The following is a 25,440-nucleotide window of genomic DNA, read 5'->3' on the forward strand; positions in this document are numbered from 1 at the left end:
TGTTATGGATTTATAATTAAAGATTGTGAGCTACAGAATATCAAAGGATGTGATTAGGACTTTATGAGCTAGAGAAGTCCTACTTAGTCAAATTAGTAAATCAAGATATATAGATGATGGGCAAAATTATGAACAATATTAGTACTGCGAATAACTGTTTACATTGTTTTTTTACATAAAATATTACTCCCTCCATCCCCAAAAAAAAAAATGAATAAAGACAATTAATGTACAAAACTCTCTAAAAACTGAAAATGCTAGAAGAAAATATTTTAACAGAAATTCATTGAAAATAATGTATTATTTAAAAAAGGCTTATATATATATGTAACTAATTGCAGTGTAAAACAAGCCCATTAATCACCAACGGCGTGAGGTGAATCGGTTACATTTTTTACATTTCCCTATTTGTAACCCATTTTCGCCTATCCTCTCTTCACCTTTGTTTTGCGGAGGCGCTACCGCCGATTCGCCGGTAATCAGTGGCGGGAGAATCCATTGCACCACTGCCTATTCGCCGGTAATCAATGGCGGAAGAATTCGTGCTAGGCCGTCTCCCAGGAGAAAGGAATCGACCACGATGAGCTCGTCAACGTCATCAAAAGTCTCAACGGGTGGTCTCGCTATTGCTGTGGTCAGATTCCTCCTCTCTTCTGCTGCCTTCTTCTTCTCTTAATTACAGTTTTTTTAAATACTATATTTTTTCTTATGTATTGAAGTTGCAAATTCAGTGTGTAGTGTATTAGATGAGCCGAGTTAAGTTGATCTAGCAGCAATCCAGCTGTTTTATCAGTTGAAATGAAGTTTGAATTATGGATGGATTTGATACCTTAGACTACTTCAGTAATATAATGTATTTGAATAGTTTATAGGAATTGATATCTAGTAAAAAAAATAAACTAAAGCAAAATATATAAACTGAAATAAAAACAGATTATCAAATTCTGATCTTGTCTCTTTTAAATTCTAATTTGGTTGTTTCGTCAGATCTTTAGAGAGATGTTTCATCTGAAAATGAAAATTTAGATTTCTTATAATGTCACTAATATAGTTGATCTGGTAGTATGAAATATGCTATTGTGTTAATAGAATTTGGAGATATTGATGCTATATTTTTTCTATTTATTGTGTTTAACTTTGTCTCCTCTCACTCCGTTTGTCAGGTGGAATTAACGAAGCAGAACCTGATTAGTGCATATCCTGCTATAGACTTAAAATCGAAGTTGCTGTTTAAGGTCACCCAAGTCTGTGCCGCAGATGAAGATGAGCAGAAAAATCTCTGCTTATGCAACTGATCTGAATCGTAGAAGACAGATTGCTTCTCCTGAAATCAGTTATTATGTTCGACCACTCTGTTCGGATTTCCACCGTTCCAGTGGCAATGATCAACTCTTTTCATCTGAGCCGCCAAGATTAGATTTCAGTTATGTTAGAGAACTAGATGATGCTATTCACTTGTTTCAGCAAATGATGAGAATGCATCCACAGCCTTCTGTTTGCATGTATAACAATCTGTTGAGTGTTATTGCAAAAATGAAGCAGTATCCCTTTGCCCTCTACGTGTTTGATGAAATGCGTCGAATAGGTGTCCCTGTGAATAGCTACATGATGAATATTACGATTAACTGTTATTGCCTTCAGAAATGTGTGAGTTTTGGTTTCTCTGTAATGGGCATCTTCTTCAAGAGCGGTTACGAACCGGATGCCACAACTTTCAACACACTTATTAGAGGGCTGGTTTTAGATAATAAAGTCTCTGATGCCATGAAATTGTTTGAAAAGATATTGAATTGTAGAATGCACGAGCCTGATGATATAACGATTTTGACTGTCATAGATGGGCTTTGCAAATCTGGGCATGTTCTCCTTGCCCATGATTTGCTTCGTATACTAGAAGAGAAAACAGGATTGAGACCCAATGTTAGGGCATATAATGCAATACTCGATAGCTTATGCAAGTGTGGAATGGTCAATGATGCTTTGCAGCTCCTGTCCAAGATGGTAGGAAATGGTGTTACACCTACTATATTCTCGTATAATTCAATGATTCAGGGCTTGTGTGACACTGGTAGACTGCAGGATGTTCAAGACTTGTTGAATCAAATGGCTGATTCTGATATCTCTTTGGATGTCATTACTTTTAGTATATTAATCCATGCATTTTGCAAACAAGGGAAGGTGAGAGAGGCCGAGGCTTTGTTGGAAACTATGCAGCAACATAATATTTTTCCTGATGTTGTTGCTTATAGTACCCTAATAGATGGTTACTGTTTGCGAGGGCAGATTGATAAAGCAAAACAATTATTTGATTCTCTAGCAGACAGGGACCTCAAGCCAGATATTGTGTGCTATAACAGCTTAATAAATGGATTTTGCAAAAAGGGAAGAGTGGATGAAGCTGGGCTTCTTTTCCTTGAAGTTTCTCGTAAAGGTTTGAAGCATAATACTTTTACTTATAGTACCATGATACATGGACTATTTAGTAATGATAGATTTACTGATGGATGGAAGCTTTTCAAGGATATGAAGGACCACCTAGCAAGTCCCAATCTGATTACTTATAATATACTATTGCATGGGCTATGTAGGAATGTGGAGATTGATGAAGCTTTTTCATTGCTGCGCATGATTGAAGCGAATGGAATCACTCCTGATATAGCCTCGTATGCTACTCTTATCAATGGATTATGCATGCATGGAGAACTTGATATTGCAAGGAATCTTTTTGACCAACTTAAGCCTCATATCAAGTTCTATAACAGCTTAATACGTGGATACTGCAAGAAGGGAAGAGTTGATGAGGCTTGGTTTCTTTTCCTTGAAGTCCCTTTTGTAGGTTTGGAGCAGAATACACATACTTATAATGCCATGATACATGGATTCCTTAGTAAAGATAGATTTGTTGATGCGTGGAAGCTTTTTAAAGATATGGAAGCTCGACGAGTAAGACCTAACATCTTCACTTATAATATTTTATTGGATGGGTTGTGCCGAAATGGAGAGATTGATGAAGCTGTTTCGTTAGTGCATAAGATCGGAGAGAGAGGATTTGATCCTGATTTAGTCTCATATGGTACTCTTATCAACGGATTATGCAAAAATGGAAAATGTGATGCTGCTATAGATCTTCTCAACCAACTTAATTCTACCGGCCCACAACCTGATGTTCGAATGTATACAATGATCATTGGCTCACTTTGTCAAAAGGGGTCAATGGAGGAAGCAAAACGTTTGCTTGTAGAGATGGAGAACCGCGGTTTTGCACCCGATAGTGTAACACACAATGTTATTTTACATGGTTTGCTAAAGAAAAATTGACCCTTACGCCATTCATCTCATCAGTCACATCCACGTCAATGACATGTAATTTTTGTTCCCTTCTTAAGATTTGCTGATAAATTTGCTTTGAATGCATTGTTTTCTGTTTGATTATGTTAATTGGTTGCTGTGGTATGGTGGCAATGGTGCCGATTGTGACTGTGATTGTGTGATGTGAACTGTTACAGTAATAGTGCAACTGTGCAAGGTTCTTATGGTAGAAGATACTGTTGGCAGTGAAAGAGAGCCATCCAGAAGTATCAGCTGCGAGGAAGATTGGGCATAGGCTATTCGTGAGTTTATCTGGTCCACATTGTCTGGGAATCATGGTAGCTTTCTCCGGTGAGTCTGTGTGTATATTAACTGCAGTTTGTATCAATTGGCTACATTTTTATTCGTGTTCTCAGCTACATTTTCTCAACTAAATTACTCCCCCCCCCCCCCCCCGAATTGTTCCTATTTTATATTCCATTTATCTGGATGAGTCGGCTATCGGATGAACCACAATTTGGTCTGTCTCTCTACCTGTTGGATGATTAATTTTCTGATATTTTACTGTTGTGCAGATTAACTATACCTTCGAGAAGGGTCCTGTAAGTCTTCGCTTTCGTGGAGAACATGCTTTGCGACGTTATCCAACTGGGAGGAGAGTTGCATTGCTTGTGAACTATGTGAAACTGTAAGGATATGATTTTTCACTCTGCTTTGCCTTAGGTTATTGCTAACTGCTGCTGTAAAAATTAAAATGCTTTATTATGTGCTGCATTTTATTACCCTTGAGATGCTTCGATGGGTTTGTCTACATATATTATTATCCTTCAAACCCTATTTCATCATAAACATGCAGAACTACTTCGTTAAGGCATAGAAATCTTTCTTGGGATGGGTATACTTTTGCTTGTCTATGTTGGCTATCTATGTCTCTTGTCCAGCAAGCTCTACTTGATGCCCTTTCATATCTTCCTCTACAGATCTGCACTGCTCAAGCAAACACCATTGAAGCTGATGCGCGTGAAGATGGGAGAAGAAGGACAACTAGGTTATTGAGATCACCTCGAATATATTATACTGTGGTTTCTGCCAAGAAGCATGCCCAGTCGATGAATTCGCTACTGAGACTCACGAGGTTGCTACCAATATCTGCATCTATGCTATATTAGTGTCAACGGAGGAAATGCATACAACATCTTCAAATTTTGCACGTCATAGGAACTTCTCTACGACAAGGAGAAGCTGCTAGAAAATGGTGACCGGTGGGAAACTGAGATTGCGGAGAAACCTCTGTTCCGATTTCTGAAAACCTATACTGATAAGGAGTGGATCGGCCTCAACACCTGCAAAAAACGTGGAGTTTGATCTCTTTTAATTTCTGAAACGTTTGAATAAAGGGATAATTTTGTTTATGCTCACTCCCCTTTCATTGTAGCCTGATTCTTGATATCTTTTTTTCACGAGAAAGCCAAGAAAACAAAGTATTTATACAGTTGATTTGTTTTTATGATCTTAGCAATCGAAAATGAAGAAGTATTGCGAGAGTATGGATCTATAATTAAAGATTGGGAGCTAGAGAATATCAAAGGATGTGATTAGTAAAAATAAAATGAGATATTTAGATAAGGACGTGATGAAATTAAAATGGGACATACTATTATTTAAAACAAGCGAAAATTTTAGCAATTAATTTAAAATTAAAGAATAATAATACTCCCTCCGTTCCATAGTAATAGAGTCATTTTGCCATTTTGGTACGTTCCATAATAATAGAGTCATTTCATTTTTTAGTAAAAGTCACCTACTGTACTCTCTCTTACTTTTTTCTCTCTTCATCTATCTACCTTTTTCATCTTCCATTTTATTCTCCATTTATTTAACTCACCTAACACAATTTTTCTTAATCTCCGTGCCGAAAAGAAACGTCTCCATTACTATGGAACGGAGGGAGTACATAATACTCCATCCCATAAAGATTATTCTATTTTTCCATTTCCATTCATCCCATAAAATTTGTCTCATTTCACTTTTTACCATTTTTTATAAGGGACTTCATATTCCATTAACTCATTCTCATTTACATTTTATTATAAAACTAATATATAAAAGTAGGAACCAAATTCCACTAACTTTTTCAATTCATTTTTCATTACATTTCTTAAAACTCATCTTTGTGGGATGGAGGGAGTACTATCTATCTATATCTATATCTATATCTATCTATACATATATAAAATGAGAGTTTTGGAGAATTAACGAGTGTCATTGTAAATTATTTAAATTAATACAATAATTTTCTATGCACTTAATACGTACAAAGTTGTTTACAAAAAGCCAACTTAGATTTTCCTAATTAAATTTTATTAGTTATGCAAGGTATTAAATTTGTTTACTTAATTTTAATAAAATATTGATAATTAGGTTTAGGAACGTTACCAATTATACTGATTTTGTAATAAAGTTCTGATTCTGATTTAGGTTTAGAGTTTAGTATTTTTTTACTCCATAAATTTGCAGATACACGATAGATGTTACTATCCCCGTCTACCAAAATTTGTACCATTTTTTCATTTCCTTCCGTCTTCCAATGTTTGTCCCATTTCATTTTTATCATTTTTGGTAGTGGACTCCATTTTTCATTAACTCATTCCTACTCACATTTTATTATAAAACTAGTAATATATAAAAGTAGGACCCACAATCCATTAACTTTTTTAACCCACTTTCCATTACATTTCTTAAAATCCGTGTTGGGTCAAAATGAGACAAATTTTAGTGGACGGAGTTAGTAGTATAATGTTAATGATCTAATTATAAAGATTTAAATGAATACAAATAATCGTGAAAACTGCATACATATTTAAATAACGTTTAAAAATTAGCAGTCTTAAAAAAGCCCATCTATTCACCAATACGAAGTGAGGTGAATTCCCTAGGGGTGAGATTCCCTGCTGTGTTTAAAAATACAGCACCAAATGTTGTGCTATGAAACGCATAAATTTAGGAATGAAACGGCTGCTTCTCTCCACTTTCTCAATCTTTCATTATTTTATTCTTATATTTATATTTTTAAATTATGAACACAATCATGAGTTGAAAATATTAGCATGAGTAGTGAATAAATTTAGCTAAAAAAGTGTAAGTGTAGTATCTTAACTTTTTTTTATTTCGTTCAATTACTGAAAGATTTGTAAAATCTAAAAATATTAATTTTAGGTATCCTCTTTAAAATAAAATATTTAAAGATAATAGTAACTATAATGAATACCGTTTAAAATTGAATTCCTCAATTAAATATTAATCAAATTATCAAATACTATAAAATAATAACAATTAAAGGAAATATGAAGGATAGAAAATGACATGCTACGCACCTTATGTGGACAACTTATGTGAACACCTCCCCCATTCATCACATTTTTAGTGTTGTTCGTTTTGCTTTATAGTTTGATTTAATACATTTTTAAAAATTTTATTGGCATTGTTAATCTTATAAAATTTATAAAAGTCAAAGTTTGAATTTTTCATATTCTCAAATAAAAAACTAAAACTACAAATAAAACTTTTATGATTTTTTTAAAATAAATTGAATAATGCTAAAAATGCGTCGAACAAGGGTGGTGGCCTATAACATTTTTAAATGCATTATAATTAAACTATAAAACAAAACAAACAATGCTAAAAATGTATTAAACGACGATGATACTCACATAAGTTGTTCACATAAAGTGCGTAGCATATCATTTTCTATCCTTCATATTTCCTTTCGTTATTAATTATTTTATAGTATTTGATAATTTGATTAACATTTAATTTGGACATTCAATTTTAAACACTATTAATTATAGTTATTATTTTTAAATATTTTTATTTAAAAAAGGATGCCTACCATTAATATTTTCCGATTTAACAAATACTTCAGTAATTGAACGAAAGAAAAAAAAATTAATATAGTATTATACTCTGTATTCACGCACGGTAATATGCTTTCAACAGTTACAACTCATATCTTCATAATTTAAAAATATAAAATAAGAATAAAATATTGAAAGATTGAGAAAGTGGAGAGATGCTGCCGTTTCACTCCTAAATTTGTGCGTTTCATAGCACAGTATTTGGTGCTGTGTTTTTAAACACAGCAGGGGATCTCACCCAGGAGGTGGATCCCCTAAGGTGCAATGTTGTGGTTAATACGCAAATTTTTATTAACAAAACGCAGCCTTCTCCTTCTTTCGCCTTTTTCAATATTTTCATTCTTTATTTATTTATACCTTCTCGTCTTTTTCTACTTTTCATTATTTGCTTTTATAAAACACAGCCTTCTCTTTTTCTCTCTTCTTTCAACATTTCCATTCTTTGTTTTTATATTTTATATCTGAAAACATTAATTATAATTATCATTCATGATATTGAATATATAAAATAGATAACTATTTAAATTATCAAATGTATACTTCTTATGTCTCACCAAAACTTTTAGGCACAGAAATTAAGAAATTGTTAAAAAGTAAGGAAGATAAATAAAGTAGAATAGATAAAAAAAAAGTAAAATAACTGATGAAATAAAGTAAATATGATTGAGGGCATGTTTGGTAGCTAAGTTTTGACAAGTTTAAGATAATTAACTTCACAAAACTTACGTTTGGTAGAAAATTTGGCCTGACGCGATGACCCGTGTTTATTTCATTGACCCGCACTGTTCATTTAGTTTTGTATAGATAAAAAACTAGGCAATCACCTCCCGTTTGTAAACTAGATCTTTTTTGGGGTTGAATTAATACATCCTTTCTCAAATTTGCCTTCATCCTCCTCCACACTTTTCAGCTCCACCACATATTTCAGCAACAATTGAATCTTTCTTCAGCAATTGAAGCTTTCTTCAGCTGCAACGCTCACCCCCTATTTCCTTCGACGCCATCTATATTCTCAGCTCCGCAACCCCACCTCCGCCAGCAGCTCCCACCGACGCGCCTCGGTAGTCTGCCGTCATCTCCCTTCATCTTCTTCTCATCCACAACCTTGATTCGAGGCACGGTAACAGTTTCTGTTCCTTTGATTTTTGTGTTTGGGTATGAAAATTTAGCATTGATATGTTCTTTGATTTTTAAGTTTGGGTATGAAAATTTCTTAGATCTGTTTTTTGATTTTTTGTTTGGGTATGAAAGTTCTACACGATAGTTGGTGGTAGGTTCGGGTATGAAAGATCTGATCTTTGATTTTATGTTTGGGTATGAAAATTCTACATGATAGTTGGTGACAGATTCGGGTATGAAAGATTTGTTCTTTGATTTTACATTTGGGTATGAAAATTCTACACGATAGTTGGTGGTAGATTTGGGTATGAAAGATCTGTTCTTTGATTTTATAATTTGATTCTTCTACGACTTCATTGTTGGTGGTAGATTCGGGCTACGATAATCACCTCCGTTATTTTGTGCAGACATCTAACACAATCGATTGTGTACGTTTACATTGGTGATGGCCCGACCGTTTAAAGTTTCGACTGACATTTATCTTTTGTTAGAGGACATAATGAATGTTTTTCATATGCAATCAACAACAATTTTACACCTCTACTTAAAAAAACGGAGAGATTTGCGAGCTCGTGACATGAGGCGTCTGATTAAACATTACTCCCACCTAGATAGGGTTCCTCCCCATGTCAAGCATATGAATAGACTTGTTCATTTGAGCGATGTTGATTGCTTAGTGAACCTTCGTATGGATAGGAACACTTTTGGTCGATTGTGTAGGCTTCTAAAGGAGGTTGGAGGACTGCGGGATGGCCGATATGTATTTGTGGAGGAGCAAGTGGCGATGTTTGTAGGAATTCTAGCACATCATAAGAAAAATCGAATAACAAGGTTCAACTTCCTAAGATCAGGTGAAACTGTATCGCACTATGTGCATATTGTTTTGCAAGCTATCATAAGTGTACATACAATATTGATGCCAAAGCCAGATCCCGTTGCAGTTGACAACACTGATCCACGCTGGAAATATTTTAAGGTAAATGAGATTGCAATTTGAATGATTTACCTTCTTGATTGTTGGATTTAAACTGATATTGATCTTATGATTTACCTTTTGACTTGTTTATTTTATCTTATGAATTACCTTCTGATTGTTGGATTTAAACTGATATTGATCTTATGTGCATAGGGATGTATCGGAGCTTTAGATGGTACTTACATCAATGTCCTTGTAATCAATGCGGATAAGCCTCGCTATCGCAATAGAAAGGGTCAGATCTCAACTAACACCCTTGCTGCGTGTGACCGCAAAATGAGATTTTTATATTTTTTACCGGGCTGGGAAGGCTCCGCCGGTGATTCTCGTGTGCTTAGGGATGCAGTACATAGAGAAGGAGGTTTGAGAGTTCCCAAAGGTTGTGATTTGTAATTCATACATAGCAGCCCATATAGATTATGTTGTTGTTAACTGATGGATTTGTGGTTGAATACTTCTCTCTAGGGAATTACTTTTTATGCGACAATGGTTATGCAAACTCTGAAGGTTTTCTCACGCCGTACAAAGGTGTACGGTACCATTTGAAAGAATGGGGAGTGGGAACGCAACGGCCTCATAATGCACAAGAGATGTTCAACTTGAGGCACACGAAAGCACGTAATATTATTGAGCGAGCATTCGCAGTTGTCAAAATGCGATGGGCTGTGCTTAGGAGTGCCAGCTTTTACCCAATAAAGATCCAGATAAGGATGATCATGGCTTGTTTCCTATTGCATAATTTCATTCGTGGGGAGATGTCGCATGATCCAATTGAAGAAGCACTTGATGTCGAGATATCCAGAAATGAGGAGGATAATGATAATGGTGACATGGAGTTTGTGGACCAAGTAGAGCCCACAATACCACTATTGAAGCAGCAAAGTAAAAGAATGCTTGGGTGAATGTTATATACCACAGAAACCCTAGAGGGAGAATGGTCATTTCAAGTCCACTAGTCCTTTTTTAATATAGACTACCAAACAGCTGACAAAATGGGTTAAAAAAATGAAATGGGCTACCAAACACCTGATTAGTAACCCAACATGTACTGAAACCTAACTCTAACTAAAGTTTCAAGTTAACTCCACAAAATCCATGAAAGCTACCAAACATGCCCTGAATGTTTTGTTTTTTGTTCAAAAAAAGTAATGACTCAACTTAGTTGGAACTTCTCAAAATGAAATACGACTCAACTTAATTGGGACGGAAAGAGTAATTAACATAATAAGAAATAAATTAAGGATTTGAAATCGTAGAGGTAAAGGAAAGTGAGTTGAAAAAATTAGTAAAATATGAGTTCTACTTTTTATATAGTATTAATTTTATAATAAAATGATTCCCCCTTCTCCCTGAAAAGTATGTACTATTTCCTTTTTAGTCCGTACCTGAAAAGTATGAACTTTCTAATTTTGGAAACTCCATCTCTTTAATGAGGTGAGACTCATTTTCCACTAATAATTCTTTAAAATCTTTTTTCTTTTTATCTCTCTCTTACTTTCTCAGTTATGCATTAAAACTCGTGACGAACCAAATTTTCATACTTTTTGGGAACATAGGGAGTGGTAGAATGCGTTAATGGATGCTGTGTCTACTTACCATTTATAGTAAAAAGTGGAAATAAACAATTAATAAAGGACGAACGAAAATGATAAAAATAGATAATTGATAGAGGATGGATGGAGTATTATCAGATTTTATAACATTTTTCCGCATTTTATAATATAAAAAGAAGAATGGAAATAATAAAAGAAGGGAGAAAAAGAATGCTGTGTTTTTTAATAGTACTACTCCTAAAGAATGAAAATATTGAAAGTAGAAAAGACGAGAATGTATAAATAACTAGAGAATGAAAATATTGAAAAAGGCGAAAGAAGGAGAAGGCTGCGTTTTGTTAATAAAAATTTGCGTATTAAGCACAGCACGAGGTGCTGTGTTTTTTTGCACCGTAGGGGATCCACCCCCCCTGTAGCCGCCCTTTCCTTCTTCACCTTTGTTTCGCGGCGGCGCAACTCCTCTGTTACTCTGCCATTGCGCCACCTCCGATTCGCCGGTAATCAATGGCGCAAGAAGCCGTTCTAGGCCATCTAGAGCACAACCAGGAGATAGCAGATTCCGGAGTATTCTCCCAGGAGAAAGGGATCTCACATGATGAGATCGTCAACGCCATCAAAAGTCTCAACGGCTTCGGTCTCGTTATTGCTTCGGTCAGATTCCTCCTCTCCTTGCAGCTGCTGCATTCTTCTTCTTTTAATCGCAATTTTTTTTTTTTTAATTTTAATTCGCGTAGAGATTTGTAGAAGTTGACAATTCAGTGTGTACTGTATTAGGTGAGTTGAGTTAAGTTGATTTATTAGCAATTCAGCTGTTTTATCAGTTGATATGAAGTTTGAATTATGGTGTGGAAATTAGAATGAGATTGTGCACATCGAAGATAATGCGATTGTGCTGATGGAGAGATTGTGTTTTATGGAACTGTGCAGGATATAAAGAGGGAAAAATGGCTGCTCTCGGAGGAGGCTCAGAGTTATGTTAAATATGGATCTGCTGAAGTGTTACTTTTTGAAGCCGTGCCAGCAGAGGGTATTGCAAAAGCTAAGTTGCAGGTAATGGAATGATTTGACTTTTGGGATGCTTATTTTTTGCTGTTTTAGATAGTATGCACTTATTTTATTTGATGCTCTTTTTGCAGGAAATCGTGAACTCAAAATTGCCTGTGGATCTTGATGTACGCATCTATATTCGTTCATTTGTTTTCTCGATTAGTTTATAACTAGAGCTAACTTTGTTTCCTTTTTCCTTTTCATTGTGGTGATTGTTTTGTAAATATGTTTTTTGTAATATATGTATGCCTCTTCCTAGTCAATGGAGTATGAGTTTATCTCCAACTTCGTAATAGAATATGAATAGCGATTAGCTACCTAGTTTTTAACTCTTATTCATTTCGCTCGATGCTGAATCATGTCTGTACCTAGGTAATTGTTTTCTTCTCCGTTGTAAATGCTGATTGACCTTCCTTTTGTTTTGTACACAGGACAAAACTAAGTCACTGATTTATGACAAAGGGTGGGCTCAAGCCATGAAGAACAAATGGATAGGTCTGGCAGATTCTCAAGTATCACGGAAGGTAAATGAGCACATATTTTTCCACTTAACCTGAGCTACATATGAATTACACGGATTCATATGCCTCTAGTGTTACTATCTTATGACTGTGTTCCCAAAAAACTTCATTTCATAGATGTAAAAGGGTACTTATACGATGAAATTTTTTGGCTTTCATGATGTTCTAAACTTGAACATGCTGGATGCATGCAGACTATTTCTTACTTCAACGATTTGATATAGGTCGAACATGTTGAAGACAAAGTGAAAGACTTACTAATTCAGATTCAGAATGGGGAGGTGTGTAACATATTTAATGGGCTTTATGTTTTTACGTTTTACTTATTAGCCTATGTATCTTTTTGTGATAGTATCTTCTTCCAATAAACCTTGATTTAGGTGCAGTCTTGGTATTGTATCTACACCCATCCTTTTGGATGCAATTTAGATCAATATATAATATATTTGCTGTATGGTTTCTCAAAATAAATTGAAAGAGTTTAGGATTGTCAAGCAGATATCATGATCCGTCTTTTAAAGAATGGGAACTGTATTCTTCTACAGTTTGAAGCATGCACTTTTATAAACTTAATTTTTGAAACCCATATTATTGTATCATCCTTTGTATTAATCCTGGCATCTGCTCCTTTGTGTTCTCAACCAACAGAATAGAGGTAATATCTTGCCAAAGATACGAATGCTGAGAGTTTTTTCTGTGGAGAGATTAGTACATGAGAAATGTTCTTCATGGCAACATTTCTGTGCTCTTTGCATCTATTTTACATTATGAATTAAGACATCCCTTTACTAACATCTGTATGAATCTCCACCCGCTGATATAAAACTGATATGATTAATAAATTACAGGCTGTTGGTGCTAAGGATATTGATGCTCTCAAGCGAAGAAGGCTTATTAGTCTCCAGTAATAACCTAAAACTTTTTTGCTTCTCTGTCACTTTGTCCTTGTTTCGTATGTAATTAGTTTTTTAGTGTATCTTAATCTGTGTACCTCTACTTTGTGTGTTCTCTGTTTTCTTATTAATTTGTTTGAATATAAGGATTTGGAAAGGCTTTTCGGTAATGAAAGGTCCTAACTATACTACAACGAGGAAAAAGGCGGCTACCGATTTAGTTCGTGATCATCTACAGAGGTAATTAATCACTCTTTTTTCATTGTCTTTTAAGATTATTACAGCTGCAAAAAAATGCAATTGCTTATTTCAAGTTCTAGTTGCACTATAAATTTGTCTTCTCTGTGGACATGGTTTACCAGAGAAACACATGTTATGGAGGTGCACTCGACCTTACAAACCAGGGAATTTTTGTTTGGACCTTCTTCTGATACTGGTTTCTACAGTAGTCCAGTTTGTATTGGAAAAAGGAATAACCCTTCGTATTTATGTGCAAACAAACTATCATACATGATCGGCCTTTGTTGTGATTTTAAAATTTAGAATGTGCATGAGTAAGCAACAAGGTTAAACTTAAGGCCTGTTAGGTTTATTGCAGTTTTGATGGTTAAGTGCAAAGTTTAATGTATCTATGATCTCAAAATTCTGCTGGATTGACATCAGAGTGGATATATAATATGCTTGGTCATGATTTTGCTTAACTCACCTGTTTTCATCTTGCTTGTGTCTGATATGTAAATGATTTTTTTATTTGTAGCATATTTCTGCTTTACTTTTATTTTTTAATTATTTCATTCGGAAATATATCATTCTCAGTGGTTTCATTAGGCATATATGATAAATTTGTTTATCCAAATGGTATCATAATTTTTCGGCTTAAATTTTTCATTTTTTCTCTGAAGGGATGAATGGAAGGATATTGAGTTCAAAGAGTACAACTTCCTTGCAAAGGGTCAACCTACTGAAGGTGGCTGTCTCCATCCGTTATACAAGGCAGGATTATCAAACTTTCTTATACAATTGATGTAATTGACTGCTTGTAGTATCTATTCACTCCTGTTGCTGCTTAGTTACAGGTACTCCTGTTAAAAAAAATTGGGACCAGAACATTGCACTGGACCTTTTTTAAGAAAAGTTCTCTTACTAACTTGTGGATTAGAATGTTTTAAATGTAAAATAATAAGGACAAACAGTAAAGGTTCTTCAATGAGAAATCATGCAACTAGTATGTCATTAAAATTCTATTCATATTCCTTTCGTGGAAAAACATTTTTTTCTCCCTCAATAGTTCCAATGAGAAACGTCGTGCAACTAGCTTGGAGCCTACTACTCCTGTCTGATTTAACACATTTTCTTATTTAAGGAACTTTGGATTTTGACAATTTTAGTCTTCTCGTCTAAGAAAAATGTTAAACATATGCATTGGTTCCATTATAACCCCATCTCTGATTAGGTCAGTCATATATTATGTAATTTTGTGCAAATTCTGGTCAAAATTTTTGTTTCTGTATTTCTCTTGTAAACAAAATTTTGCTTCATCTGCAGGTTAAGCAACAAATTCAGATGATATTTCTCCAAATGGGGTAAGGAATAACAACAGTAAAGGAGGCTGATTTTAATATATAATCACTTAATGTGCCAATAATTGCTGATTCTTCATTTACGGCTTGCAGATTTGAAGAGATGCCAACAAACAATTATGTGGAGAGCAGGTATGAAACTTCGTACTTATAATAATATATCTGAAGTTGGAGTTGTCCTTGCTTCTAGCTTATCTGTTCTCTTAGTAGATATATAAGTACATTGCGTATGGTACAAATAATAAAATTTCTGAAGGCATAATTATCCTTGCTTCTAGCCTATCTGTTCGTTTAGTAGTTATAAATAAGATACATATGACCACCAGAAGAGTTCCATCAGTTGTACCAGATAAGATGTTTTTTAAATGCTGGCTCTATGTAAATAGAGAGTTTATACAATCAATGATCTTATCATCATTTGATGGTGATATAAACTGATACAGTCAACGATTGCATCAAAAAAAGGAAATAGAATAATAGTGTATAGGAGAAGGATTTCACTTTTCATGAATTTGGAAATAAAGCCTTCTGATTCCTTTCTTCGTACTGATTGTTCTTGTCCTCTTTAATTGAGCAATAAGTTGTTAGCAAAGTCAATAACTAATGGAATAGCTGCTATCAACACTGAGAGTTGTTTGTTGGATTTGCAGCTTCTGGAACTTTGACGCACTTTTCCAGCCTCAACAACATCCGGCTCGTGATTCACATGATACATTCTTTCTGAAAGGTGATTGTAATCCCATTTTAGATCTTTATTCTTGGTGGGTTTTTGCATTCAGTTTTCTTATTGTCATTGATGTGTGCAGTGCCTTCAACCACAAATATTCTTCCTGAAGAATATGTAGAGCGAGTTAAAACAGTTCATGAATCTGGTGGCTATGGGTCCCGTGGGTAGGCAATTTGTCGAATAAAGAGGTAGTTAGTTCAACCCCAACCCTAAGGCAAGTAACCTACTTTCTTTTTGCTCTAGGTATGGGTATGATTGGAAGAGAGAGGAGGCAAACAAGAATCTTCTGCGGACTCACACAACTGCTGTTTCCACCAGGATGCTGTATGCACTTGCCCAGGTTAGCTTTTGTTAGCCTTGTATCCTAGTTGTCTTTTCCATTCTTTACATAATTGGATAAGGGTGGATTGTAAGAAATGCTTCTATTGTGTCTATTGTTTACTTCTCTTGATTTTACATGGAAACGTTGTCCAAGATGAGTGGGCATTTGTTTTTGTTTTTGAATTTGGGTGACTAATTGAGTGATATCCCCCCCACCTAAAGAGGTGAGATATGAATTGTCCACACCCTTCCCAGTAATACATTTAAAATATACATGAAATGTGTATAATTAAATCTGACATTCAGTCCACATACACAATATTCTACCAAATTACAAATCCTCAAGTAATTAAGTGAACTTCTCTTTTCTTTTTTTGCTATATACACGAGTCTTGGTTAAGTTTTTGGTTTATTGCAGTTCTTTTTGTCTTAATTTTGGATTTATATGGCATGGTAGGATACTTTTTCCTTATTAATACTTTGTTTGCATGAAATTAACTCGAGATCATATATTTTGCATGGTAGGCTACTTTTGCCTCAGTTACTTTGGTTGCATGAAGTTTAATTTGAAATTATATATTTTGCAGGGACCTTTTACTCCAAAAAGATATTATTCTATTGACCGTGTTTTCAGAAATGAAGCTGTAGATCGAACTCATCTTGCTGAATTCCACCAGATAGAAGGTTACATTTCTGGATATGTTCAATTCCATGTTTAAACAGTCACACCCTATTCTATTAATCAAGCTTTGCATTATGGTGCTAATATTGTATTGACACACAACGCAACCTCCATATGCTGTGTTTTGGCTTGCAAATGTTTGATAGCTTAGTTGGCCATGCACCATCATGCGTATATGATTCTTGTAAAATCTGTACCATGTAAGGCATGTCAAAGTTGGAAGTTAGATACTTCTGTCTCTGCTGGCGTAATTACTGTGAGCCCTTGCATTTTTGTTTTACTAGGAAATTGAATCGCCATAGTTTGTATGGCAACAATTTAAATCTGGTTTGCACTGCCTTTTCTGTTGTGCCCTGAATTGCACCAGTGAAATAAGTGCTATACTAATTATTGCCTTTCATTGCCTACAATTTATATGTAAATGCTGCTCTGCTTCCACAAAACTAACATCCTGTTGTTAGGCTTAATTTGCGACCGTGGGCTTTCTCTTGGACACTTGAGGGGAGTTCTTGAAGACTTCTTCTCTCGGATTGGTAAATATACTAGCTTTTTGTTGATAGTAAATCACAAAATGTACATATTGTTAAAAGGAAGTATTCCATCTTATCAATTTCAGGGATGTCTAAGCTTAAGTTCAAACCTGCCTACAATCCTTATACTGAACCAAGCATGGAAATCTTCAGGTGATGATTAGAAAAGGCCCTCTATCACTGCTGTGGCTTTACCATTAAATAAATGCAAGCTAATAAAAGTTTTTCTGCCAGTTATCACGAAGGTCTGAAGAAATGGGTTGAAATTGGCAACTCTGGGATGTTTAGACCAGAAATGTTGCGGCCAATGGGACTTCCTGAAGATGTGCAGGTGATCGCATGGGGTCTTTCACTCGAGAGGTATGTGTGCTCATATCCACCTGTTTACTCTGGAACACTATTAACTAGACAAGACCTTTGTTCCTATCATCTTCTTGCGGCTTTGCCATGACTCAAATACCTACTTCTTATTGACTATTACTTTGTTTTCTTAATTTTCATCTTTCCTTACTTGCCAGGCCAACGATGATCCTGTACGGAATTGACAACATCAGAGATCTCTTTGGCCACAAGGTAAAATGTTGTGCTTCATTGTAATGCTTACTATCAGGATAAATAAGGCGTTGGATTTGGACTGAAATTAATATATCAGTCCGTATTACTTCATTCATGAGATCCCTTAGTGATGATATCCTAAAGTTACGAGTACTCAACGTGATTAATTTTTAGAATCAATCAAATAAACAAAGCCTTTTAAGGTTGAAGCTCTTACATCCTTGTTTGCATGATTTGATTTCTTGCTTCGATTTTGCAGGTGGATCTCTCTCTCACTAAAAGAAACCCGATATGTCGCCTTGGACTTAATTGAAAGACACTCACTGCCAAATTAGAACACTTCTTTTTCATGAAATGCAGTGTTCAAAATATTGCTGTTGATTTTGTAATTTCTATGGATGGTGTATCTTACCCAGATTAGATTTTTTTTTATCATTAAAGGCGTTGCTTATGTGGAATTTATTTCTGTAAACAACAAATTCTTTAAGTATATTTGTTTTAATTAGTTATTTAAGTATGTTATTTAAAATTATTGGTTCATATTTTGCAAGTAATAGGTACACAGATCAATTTGAATATTAGGATTAATGGCGTATCTTGATTTGAAGCTATTTCAAACTAAGTGTAGCGAGTCTCGATTTGAAGCCATTGAAAAACTTGATTGGTTAAGTTGGTCAAAATCAAAACATGCTAAAAAACGACAATACATCTTAAGATAGAAAAAATAGCAAATTGAAGAGCTCTTCTATCTATTAGTTTTGTAAAATTATCTATGCTACACCAGTAGCGCACTTTGAAACGGAGGGGCAAATTTTATTAGTAATATATAAAAGTTAAGTATAATATTTTAATAATACAATAATACTTTTCTTTCGATTAAAAATGAAATATTTTCTAAAATGCAAACGTCTCTCTATATTTTCATCTTTCTTATTGTACTCTCTATTCATTAAAAAAAAAGAAAAATCACTATATAAAATCCCTAAATTTAAATATTTCATATTTATTGGGTGTAGGGAGTATATTAATATTCAAGTACCATACCATGAAATTAATTTATATGAGTACTCATATCTTAAAGGTATTTTAAATTTTTTTTATTATAAATAATTGAAGAATAAACTTTTCTTGATGTCATAAAATTATATTATGAATATCAAAGGCCAAATTATATTTAATTTTTTTTTTCAAAAATATATAATAAAGAGATTAATAAAAGATATGAACAAGTAATATGTTTATTACAATTGGATTAAATATATAATTTAGGTATTACTATTCATTCTTAAATAAAATCTATAGTATAATTGAGTATAATTTTCTGAATTATAGCATATACAATTGTCCAAGTAGAGTATAATTAGAAAAAAAAATGGGCATTCCATAAGAAAAATGTTTCTACAATTTTATGTAAATTGCTTATACTTTACATGAATAAGTAAAATATTTGGGCCCTTCTATAGATTTATTAGCCCAACAAACGATCAATTTATTAAACCCAATCTATCTTTACCAAATAAGCCCAATATGCTATCTTCTTCCCAACGCTTCCTTCCCCAATTCACTGAACGAACCCCAATCTCCATTTCCGCCAGCGTCGTCTGTTCAAATCACCTTCTCATCTTGGAGGAAGGTTCTCCACCGCCATTCACTTCATCACAGGTTTTCTTCCTCCTCAAATTTTTTTTTCGGAGGGGGCGGTTCTGCCTTTATCCGGTCAATCCTTTAGGAAAATTCGATTCTCTTGCCCCCTGGATCCGCCACTGTTTGTTCTGTGCTTTCCTATAAGGTGTTTGATGAAATGTGTGAACCGGTTATTCCAAAAACAAATTGTAAGTTTATCAGAATTAAGGAAATGCGCCTCCAATTTATGTCATCTTTCTGCATAAATTTGAATTCTAGCAACATGACTTTTAGGTCACCTCAGCTTTATACGCTTTGTATTTCGATTTCAGCCATCTGATTTTGTTACTGCTAATTGGGGAGACATTTTCAAATTCAGAATTATTGACATTGATCATCATTTTATCCTGAGTCAGATTTCTCTATTGCTGCGTATTGAGCAAACACCATGAATTGCGTTGCATCTCTATACAGAAGATTAAGTATCAGGGATCTGATCTCCAGCACTCCTGTTTACAACTCCGCCACTGGTGTTAACTTTATCCCTTTTATGTAAAAATAGTACAGTATGATTTTGGAATTGTCTTGGAACATAAATTTACACATTTTGGTGATTATAGATGTATCTGGAGAGGGATTGAGTCTGGTGCTGAGGCGATGGGCTAGCAAGAAAACGGCAGGATCCACTAAAAATGGCCGTGACTCGTTGCCCAAGAATCTTGGGGTCAAAAAGTTTGGTGGAGAGGTGAGAGCATTATAAGGGTGGAGACTTGATATCAAATCTTGCACTTGAACTTGATGACTTTCCCTTTCTGTTGATATGTGATGTTGTATGGTGAATGTTGCAGAGAGTGATACCCGGAAACATCATTGTTCGTCAAAGGGGTACACGTTTCCATCCAGGGAATTATGTTGGTATGGGTAGAGATCACACCCTCTACGCCTTGAAGGAAGGCTGCGTCAAGTTTGAGCGCAACAAGCTAACTGGGCGCAAGTGGATTCATGTTGAGCCGAAGGATGGCCATGAGCTGCATCCAGTTTATGCAAAGATGAGCGACATTGATGCTGCGACTGCTGCTGAGATGAAGACGGCAGCTTAGCTCAGGTTGTGTTCACCATGGTAATGCAGGCAAGCTTTGTCTTCTTTGGCGAAAATAGGCTGCTAACATTTTGAAAGCTTAAACAAGTTTCGATTTTTGATTGTTTAGATGTTAAATGTTGTCAATGACAGCAGAACTTGACTGATATGCTTAATAGGGTGTGGTATTCAGTTGAAATAATACACTTTGCAATAGTGAGATTTATTGTGTTGGCTGTGCTTTTTTTTCATTTTATTAGGTTTTCATAATTGTTTCATGGTGCTGCTGCTATATAAAGGGAAATATTTGGTAAACATATTTCCATTTAAATATTTTATGCATAATCTTATGTACAAGGAAGATTTGGTTGTGTATATACATGATGCTGCTATTGAACTAATAACCACAATGTACAAATACAAATGAAGAAATTCTCTTTATTCTAATACTCTGAATGATTTTCCAAGTCATCTGATACTTGAAACAGACATCATATCTGGTTGATCATCTTTTTCAGAATCTGATGCTAGTTCTTCTTCACCTATAACAATACCAGATTCAAATCGCTTTCGTCTCTCTACTGCCTCCCTCACTCTCGTGTGAAATTCTTCATCTGACCCCCCCAACATGTACCGTAGCTTGAAATTAACCCGATTCTCCACCATGATCCTGTGCCTAGGGATTATTCGCTCTACAAGTGAATAGCTGAAAAACCTGGTGTGCCCTCTATAATCAGCAACTAACCACTGAAACTAATCCTCAGTGCTAATGTGTGTGTGTGTGATGATGCATAAGCATACCTTGGAAACTCAATGAGATCCTTCAAAGGTCGTATCATAGTCCTTCTCAAGTACTGGTACTTGGGGCGAAGGACGTCAATGTTGTAGAGGAGAAGCATGGGGAAATCCGTGATCATCTCCCCCAAAACAGGTAGCCTTATGCCAAGAGACAAGAAGTACTTGACATTGTGATCTAGCTTATGCACAATACTGCACCCTATGAGCTCCGGCCCTAGGTCTACTACTTTCCCAATGTTACGTTGAGAAACCCCTGCCCTTGTCAAGAGGAAGATCACCTGCCACAAGGAAACAGCGCCCTCTCCTCAACATCTGCCCATGTTTATTCATGTAAAAAAAGTATACAAATGTAGGCTCGTCTACATACCACTGGTCGTATCTTCTTGTAGAGACTATATGTCATGAGAGAGGGAAATCTGGTAAGCATACTCCCAATCGCATCTTGCTGAACGCCTATATCCAGTAAGAATTGAACCTAAAAAACGAAACCTAATTGAAATTAGTCGCAGTACCATAGAATCTTCTTCAGCAACAATGTCTAAAGGCGACAGCAACCATACTTAACGAGTTCAATACGCTCGTGACAACTCTTGACAGGTCCGGCATTTGAAGATCGTACATTTCTAACGCAGTGAAGTTTATGCAACAAGAGGCATACCTTTGGTGCAATGGTGCTCTCCAAATGAATGCAAAATATGATTGGCTTGAAAGTGAGGATTCTTCTCATGCCATCTTTCGATATTCCAAGGTAATAAAAATACTTAAACGAGAGGCTTCCATCTATCCTCTATGCTACACGCCATCAGCTGTGGTTTGTGAGCTAATAACCTTCCCAAATCTTCATCAGTGAGGCCAAACTCCTTCAGATATGCTGCCTGTAGATTAAATGGACAAACTCAGTTTGTAAGTTAATACAAAGAGATTCTTGAACATGAAAACATCAATGTTAATCCGATTCACTCACCACGAAAACAAGAGTCTATATACAACACATTACTGATTAAATTTCTCATACAAGATTGTTCATGACAGATAACAAACGTGGTCGATTATTTTTATCCTCATCACAAGGATTCCTCTACTCCTAGCTAGCCATTTCAAGAGGATATGAATCAAGTAAGTAACCTCAGTTTTAAGGAAAAATCAAGAATCTTAGAATATCCCAAGTTTCTAATCCATCTTAGCAACCAACGGGTCAGTCTTACTGGTTTTTTATCTATCTAGACTAATCCTCGTAATTATTGCAAAAAAACCCCAACTAGTTAGTACCTTCAGCTTCATCTCCTACATAGAGAAGCAACCAATCAACTTTGATCACTCAAATTATATGCCAAAGATCATTTTCATCCATTTTCTACCTAAATTTGATGTTCCTTACACTTCCAAAACCTAATCAATTGAAACAAGACATCGCCTATTAAATTTCTCATAATGTATAAACAACTACTGCAAGATTAATAGAAAACAATATATAATGACCTCATAATGCAAAAAAAAAAAAAATCAGGTAGGTAGGAAGTACCTTCTGATTCATCTCCTCCATAGATAAGTATCCAATCAACTTTGGGCAGTCGTAAAGCATGGTTCCGAAATCATTCTTATTCATCCCCATATTCAGATAGAACTCAGCGCGTGACCTAAGCTCGTCCATGCTAAAAGCCAATATCTCAGGGCACCTGCTAACCACATACCCCATCCAGTCCTTTCTCACTCCGTTATCCTCCAAATAATTCACAAGCTCGTCAAACTCCTCCATGCTGCGTTCCAACACGTTCCCACCAGCCCGTGTCAATGTGACTCCTATATACCTCCCATTCACATGGATCGTCTTCAGCCATTCTGCCAGACGTCTTATGTGATCAAGATCTCCTTTTGATGCAACTATAAGCTTCCCTATTTGAGGGTATGATAGAGAATTATGCTTCAACCACCTACACGAAATTTGGAGTTTGAAACTAAATCATTCTCTTGAATGAGGCATCCATTATACAACATCAATTCTATCGAGATGGTAAACAAGTTAAAACGTGCACCAAATCATTTAGCTTACTACTCTGACATACTAACTACACTAAATCAAGATGGTAAACAAGTTAAAACATGCACCTAAATGCATGAATTTTCACCATATTTTGATTTCGCACATGAACTAAAAATTCTGTCTTCAAGATACACGAACTTTCAGCTGTTCGCGATTGTCACTTGCCCCCAAATAAATTCCGAGGTGGATGCCCAAACGATGTAGTTGAATGAGTATGCATTAAATTATAGCTAATTTTTCATAACACATTACCTGCAATAAATTAAAAAAGCTAGCTTTTTTAGTTCAAGAATGAATAATATAAGTTGTTTCAAGAGTGTTCCTTATAAGCGGCACAACTCCACATTCTCGAATGAAACACTACACGAAAATTATACGAAGACTGCGAAAATTCAGGCAGCTCCTTGATCGAAACCGCCTTAATCATCACATAATCGATGAATTCAGGTATGGTGGAAACCAAATTCTCGCAATAAGTGATCCCAAATTTGCCCTTTTTCATCGCCTCTTTAAAAGCCTGGGCAGTCACTTTCCTCCTAATCTGGAGCGCTCTCACGAGCATTTCATCATCCACCTCATCGGCATTTCTAAAAACGCTGTTCACGAGCTGGGAAGAAGGGTTCGTGTAGATTGATCCGGGAAATTGAGGGGTCCTCTTGCTTTGCAGCGAAATCTCGAGCAATTTCTCCTTTTCTTGCTGGAGAAGCGGGAGGTGGGGTTCTTGATTTTGTTCGTCGGGGGAGAGGTGGCGGAGGAGCGGGCGTTGTGGGTGCGGAGAGGGTGGGATTCGGTGGTGGATGGGGGGTCGTTTTCAGGGGAATGGTGGCGGGAGGAGGAGGAGATGGGGAGGGTGAGGTGGAGGGTGGTGGGAGAGAGTTGGGGGGTTTTGGAGGTGGAGGAGGGCGGAGAGGTGGTGTTGCGACGCCAGCATTTTGCAGTGGATAGAGCGGGACTCAAACTGTTATTTCGATTTTAGTTATTGGAATGTAATATTGTGGGGATTCAAAATATGAAATCATATTTTAACAAATTATATTTGTGTGAGGATGTGTTTTCTAGTAGTACTGTATTTTTTTTGAGTAAAGGCTAAAATTGGTCATGAACATATGACCATTTTACGTTTTTGGTCCTAAACATTATCTTTTGGATTTTGTAGTCCTGAACATATGAAAATTTGATCATTTTGGTCCTCCGTCAACATATCCGTTAAAAACTAACGGTCAACGGGCTTAATCCCGATTTTGACCAAATTAAACTTTTAATTCTGATTTTTTACTCCCTAATTAATTCCCTAATTATTTTTACACTTCAATTTCATCTTCTTCCTTCATCTATCTTTCATCTTCTGATTTTGGCTTCTGGATCCTTCGATTTCATGATTTTTGCTTACCGTCATTTCAGTGCAATCAATTTTCTCTCTCTCTGAAAATCCCCAATTTTTAGGGTTTGAAACCGTCAAGCTATTAGTTGAATTAGCTTTTCACCGTTTAAAATTTAAGGTTTGAGACATTCATGACCTAATTGATGAATAATTTGCAATTGAATTCAGGTTCTTGAATTGGCCGGAAACACTGCGAGAGACAACAAGAAGACGAGGATTGTCACAAGACACATTCAGCTGGCTGTGAGGAACGACGAGGAGCTGAGCAAGCTTCTTGGAGATGTCACCATCGCCAACGGCGGAGTTATGCCCAACATCCACAACCTGCTGCTCCCAAAGAAGACCGGATCGTCGAAGCCCTCTGCTGCCGATGAGGATTAGTCTGGAGATGGGCCAGAATTACTTTAGTAGCATTTCTACAGTGTGTTGGGTTTTGTGTTTAGATGCAGTTGGTAGGGAGTGAACTGACCGGAGCTTTCTTTACATTCAGTCTTTGTAAATGGGTGGCTGGAATCCCAATCCCTTCTTTTGTTGGTTTTTAGCTAATAGTAATGGAGAAAGGTTACATTCTTGAGCGTTTATGAAATCAAATTCTGCTAAATTTTTTAATTCTGCTAAAATCATGAAAGATGAATTGAGGAAGAAGATGAAATTGAAGTGTAAAAATAATTAGGGAATTAATTAGGGAGTAAAAAATTAGAATTAAAAGTTTAATTTGGTCAAAATCGGGATTAAGCCCGTTGACCGTTAGTTTTTAACGGATATGTTGACGGAGGACTAAAATGATCAAAT

At 35.6% G+C, this 25,440-nt stretch overlaps 3 protein-coding genes, 1 long non-coding RNA gene and 1 pseudogene across 9 annotated transcripts; 4 read left to right on the forward strand and 1 right to left on the reverse strand.

Annotated features, from left to right (window-relative positions):
• The first annotated feature begins 360 nt into the window (after positions 1-360).
• Positions 361-4,801, forward strand: LOC125190479 (uncharacterized). 3 transcript variants are annotated; one of them, XM_089057396.1, is made up of 6 exons: positions 361-634; positions 1,164-3,363; positions 3,507-3,660; positions 3,885-3,997; positions 4,290-4,444; positions 4,528-4,801. In XM_089057396.1, the coding sequence occupies exon 2, from the start codon at positions 1,258-1,260 to the stop codon at positions 3,316-3,318; it is 2,061 nt and encodes a 686-aa protein (XP_088913522.1). In that variant the 5' UTR covers positions 361-634; positions 1,164-1,257; the 3' UTR covers positions 3,319-3,363; positions 3,507-3,660; positions 3,885-3,997; positions 4,290-4,444; positions 4,528-4,801. The 3 variants fall into 3 exon arrangements, with proteins under 3 accessions (XP_088913522.1, XP_047943757.2, XP_047943758.2); XM_048087800.2 differs by having other exon boundaries at positions 4,290-4,801; XM_048087801.2 differs by having other exon boundaries at positions 3,556-3,660; positions 4,290-4,801.
• A 6,377-nt stretch (positions 4,802-11,178) lies between these two features.
• Positions 11,179-18,236, forward strand: LOC125189136 (phenylalanine--tRNA ligase alpha subunit, cytoplasmic-like). Its single transcript, XM_048086370.2, has 19 exons — positions 11,179-11,522; positions 11,799-11,921; positions 12,008-12,043; positions 12,350-12,442; positions 12,664-12,720; positions 13,288-13,343; positions 13,480-13,572; positions 14,235-14,325; positions 14,878-14,915; positions 15,006-15,044; positions 15,563-15,639; positions 15,719-15,803; positions 15,883-15,979; positions 16,548-16,644; positions 17,104-17,175; positions 17,259-17,325; positions 17,407-17,532; positions 17,691-17,745; positions 17,987-18,236. Exons 1-19 carry the CDS (start codon positions 11,376-11,378, stop codon positions 18,038-18,040), a joined length of 1,503 nt encoding a protein of 500 aa, XP_047942327.2. The 5' UTR covers positions 11,179-11,375; the 3' UTR covers positions 18,041-18,236.
• Positions 18,237-19,237: 1,001 nt separating this feature from the next.
• Positions 19,238-20,679, forward strand: LOC125196185 (uncharacterized). Of its 3 annotated transcripts, none has more exons than XM_048094593.2 (4): positions 19,238-19,389; positions 19,767-19,880; positions 19,971-20,095; positions 20,199-20,679. In XM_048094593.2, the coding sequence occupies exons 2-4, from the start codon at positions 19,799-19,801 to the stop codon at positions 20,448-20,450; spliced, it is 459 nt and encodes a 152-aa protein (XP_047950550.1). In that variant the 5' UTR covers positions 19,238-19,389; positions 19,767-19,798; the 3' UTR covers positions 20,451-20,679. The 3 variants fall into 3 exon arrangements, with proteins under 3 accessions (XP_047950550.1, XP_047950552.1, XP_047950551.1); XM_048094595.2 differs by having other exon boundaries at positions 19,983-20,095; XM_048094594.2 differs by having other exon boundaries at positions 19,251-19,559.
• A 55-nt stretch (positions 20,680-20,734) lies between these two features.
• LOC125196184 (transcription termination factor MTERF2, chloroplastic-like) lies at positions 20,735-24,213 on the reverse strand (annotated as a pseudogene). Its single transcript, XR_016128938.1, has 6 exons — positions 23,593-24,213; positions 22,749-23,160; positions 21,885-22,101; positions 21,594-21,701; positions 21,230-21,504; positions 20,735-21,143 (listed from the first exon to the last, which is right to left on the reverse strand). The product of XR_016128938.1 is annotated as a transcription termination factor MTERF2, chloroplastic-like (transcript).
• LOC148927245 (uncharacterized) lies at positions 24,210-25,219 on the forward strand. The gene is made up of 2 exons (XR_016128939.1): positions 24,210-24,711; positions 24,817-25,219. It is a non-coding gene; the product is annotated as an uncharacterized LOC148927245 (long non-coding RNA).
• The last annotated feature ends 221 nt before the right edge of the window (positions 25,220-25,440 follow it).

This window comes from Salvia hispanica, chromosome 4 (assembly GCF_029641045.1).
Source record: "Salvia hispanica isolate PSC_SH4W2 chromosome 4, Shi_PSC_v1, whole genome shotgun sequence".
Taxonomy (NCBI): Eukaryota; Viridiplantae; Streptophyta; class Magnoliopsida; order Lamiales; family Lamiaceae; genus Salvia; species Salvia hispanica.

Coding starts and splice junctions, on each gene's coding strand:
- LOC125190479 (XM_048087800.2), top strand. CDS start 1,258: ATGAAGATGAGCAGAAAAATCTCTGCTTATGCAACTGATCTGAATCGT.
- LOC125189136 (XM_048086370.2), top strand. CDS start 11,376: ATGGCGCAAGAAGCCGTTCTAGGCCATCTAGAGCACAACCAGGAGATA. Junction 13,573..14,234: donor GTTCGTGATCATCTACAGAG/GTAATTAATCAC, acceptor TTTTCTCTGAAG/GGATGAATGGAAGGATATTG. Junction 15,980..16,547: donor TGCTGTATGCACTTGCCCAG/GTTAGCTTTTGT, acceptor TATATTTTGCAG/GGACCTTTTACTCCAAAAAG.
- LOC125196185 (XM_048094593.2), top strand. CDS start 19,799: ATGAATTGCGTTGCATCTCTATACAGAAGATTAAGTATCAGGGATCTG. Junction 19,881..19,970: donor TGTTTACAACTCCGCCACTG/GTGTTAACTTTA, acceptor TGGTGATTATAG/ATGTATCTGGAGAGGGATTG. Junction 20,096..20,198: donor TCAAAAAGTTTGGTGGAGAG/GTGAGAGCATTA, acceptor TGAATGTTGCAG/AGAGTGATACCCGGAAACAT.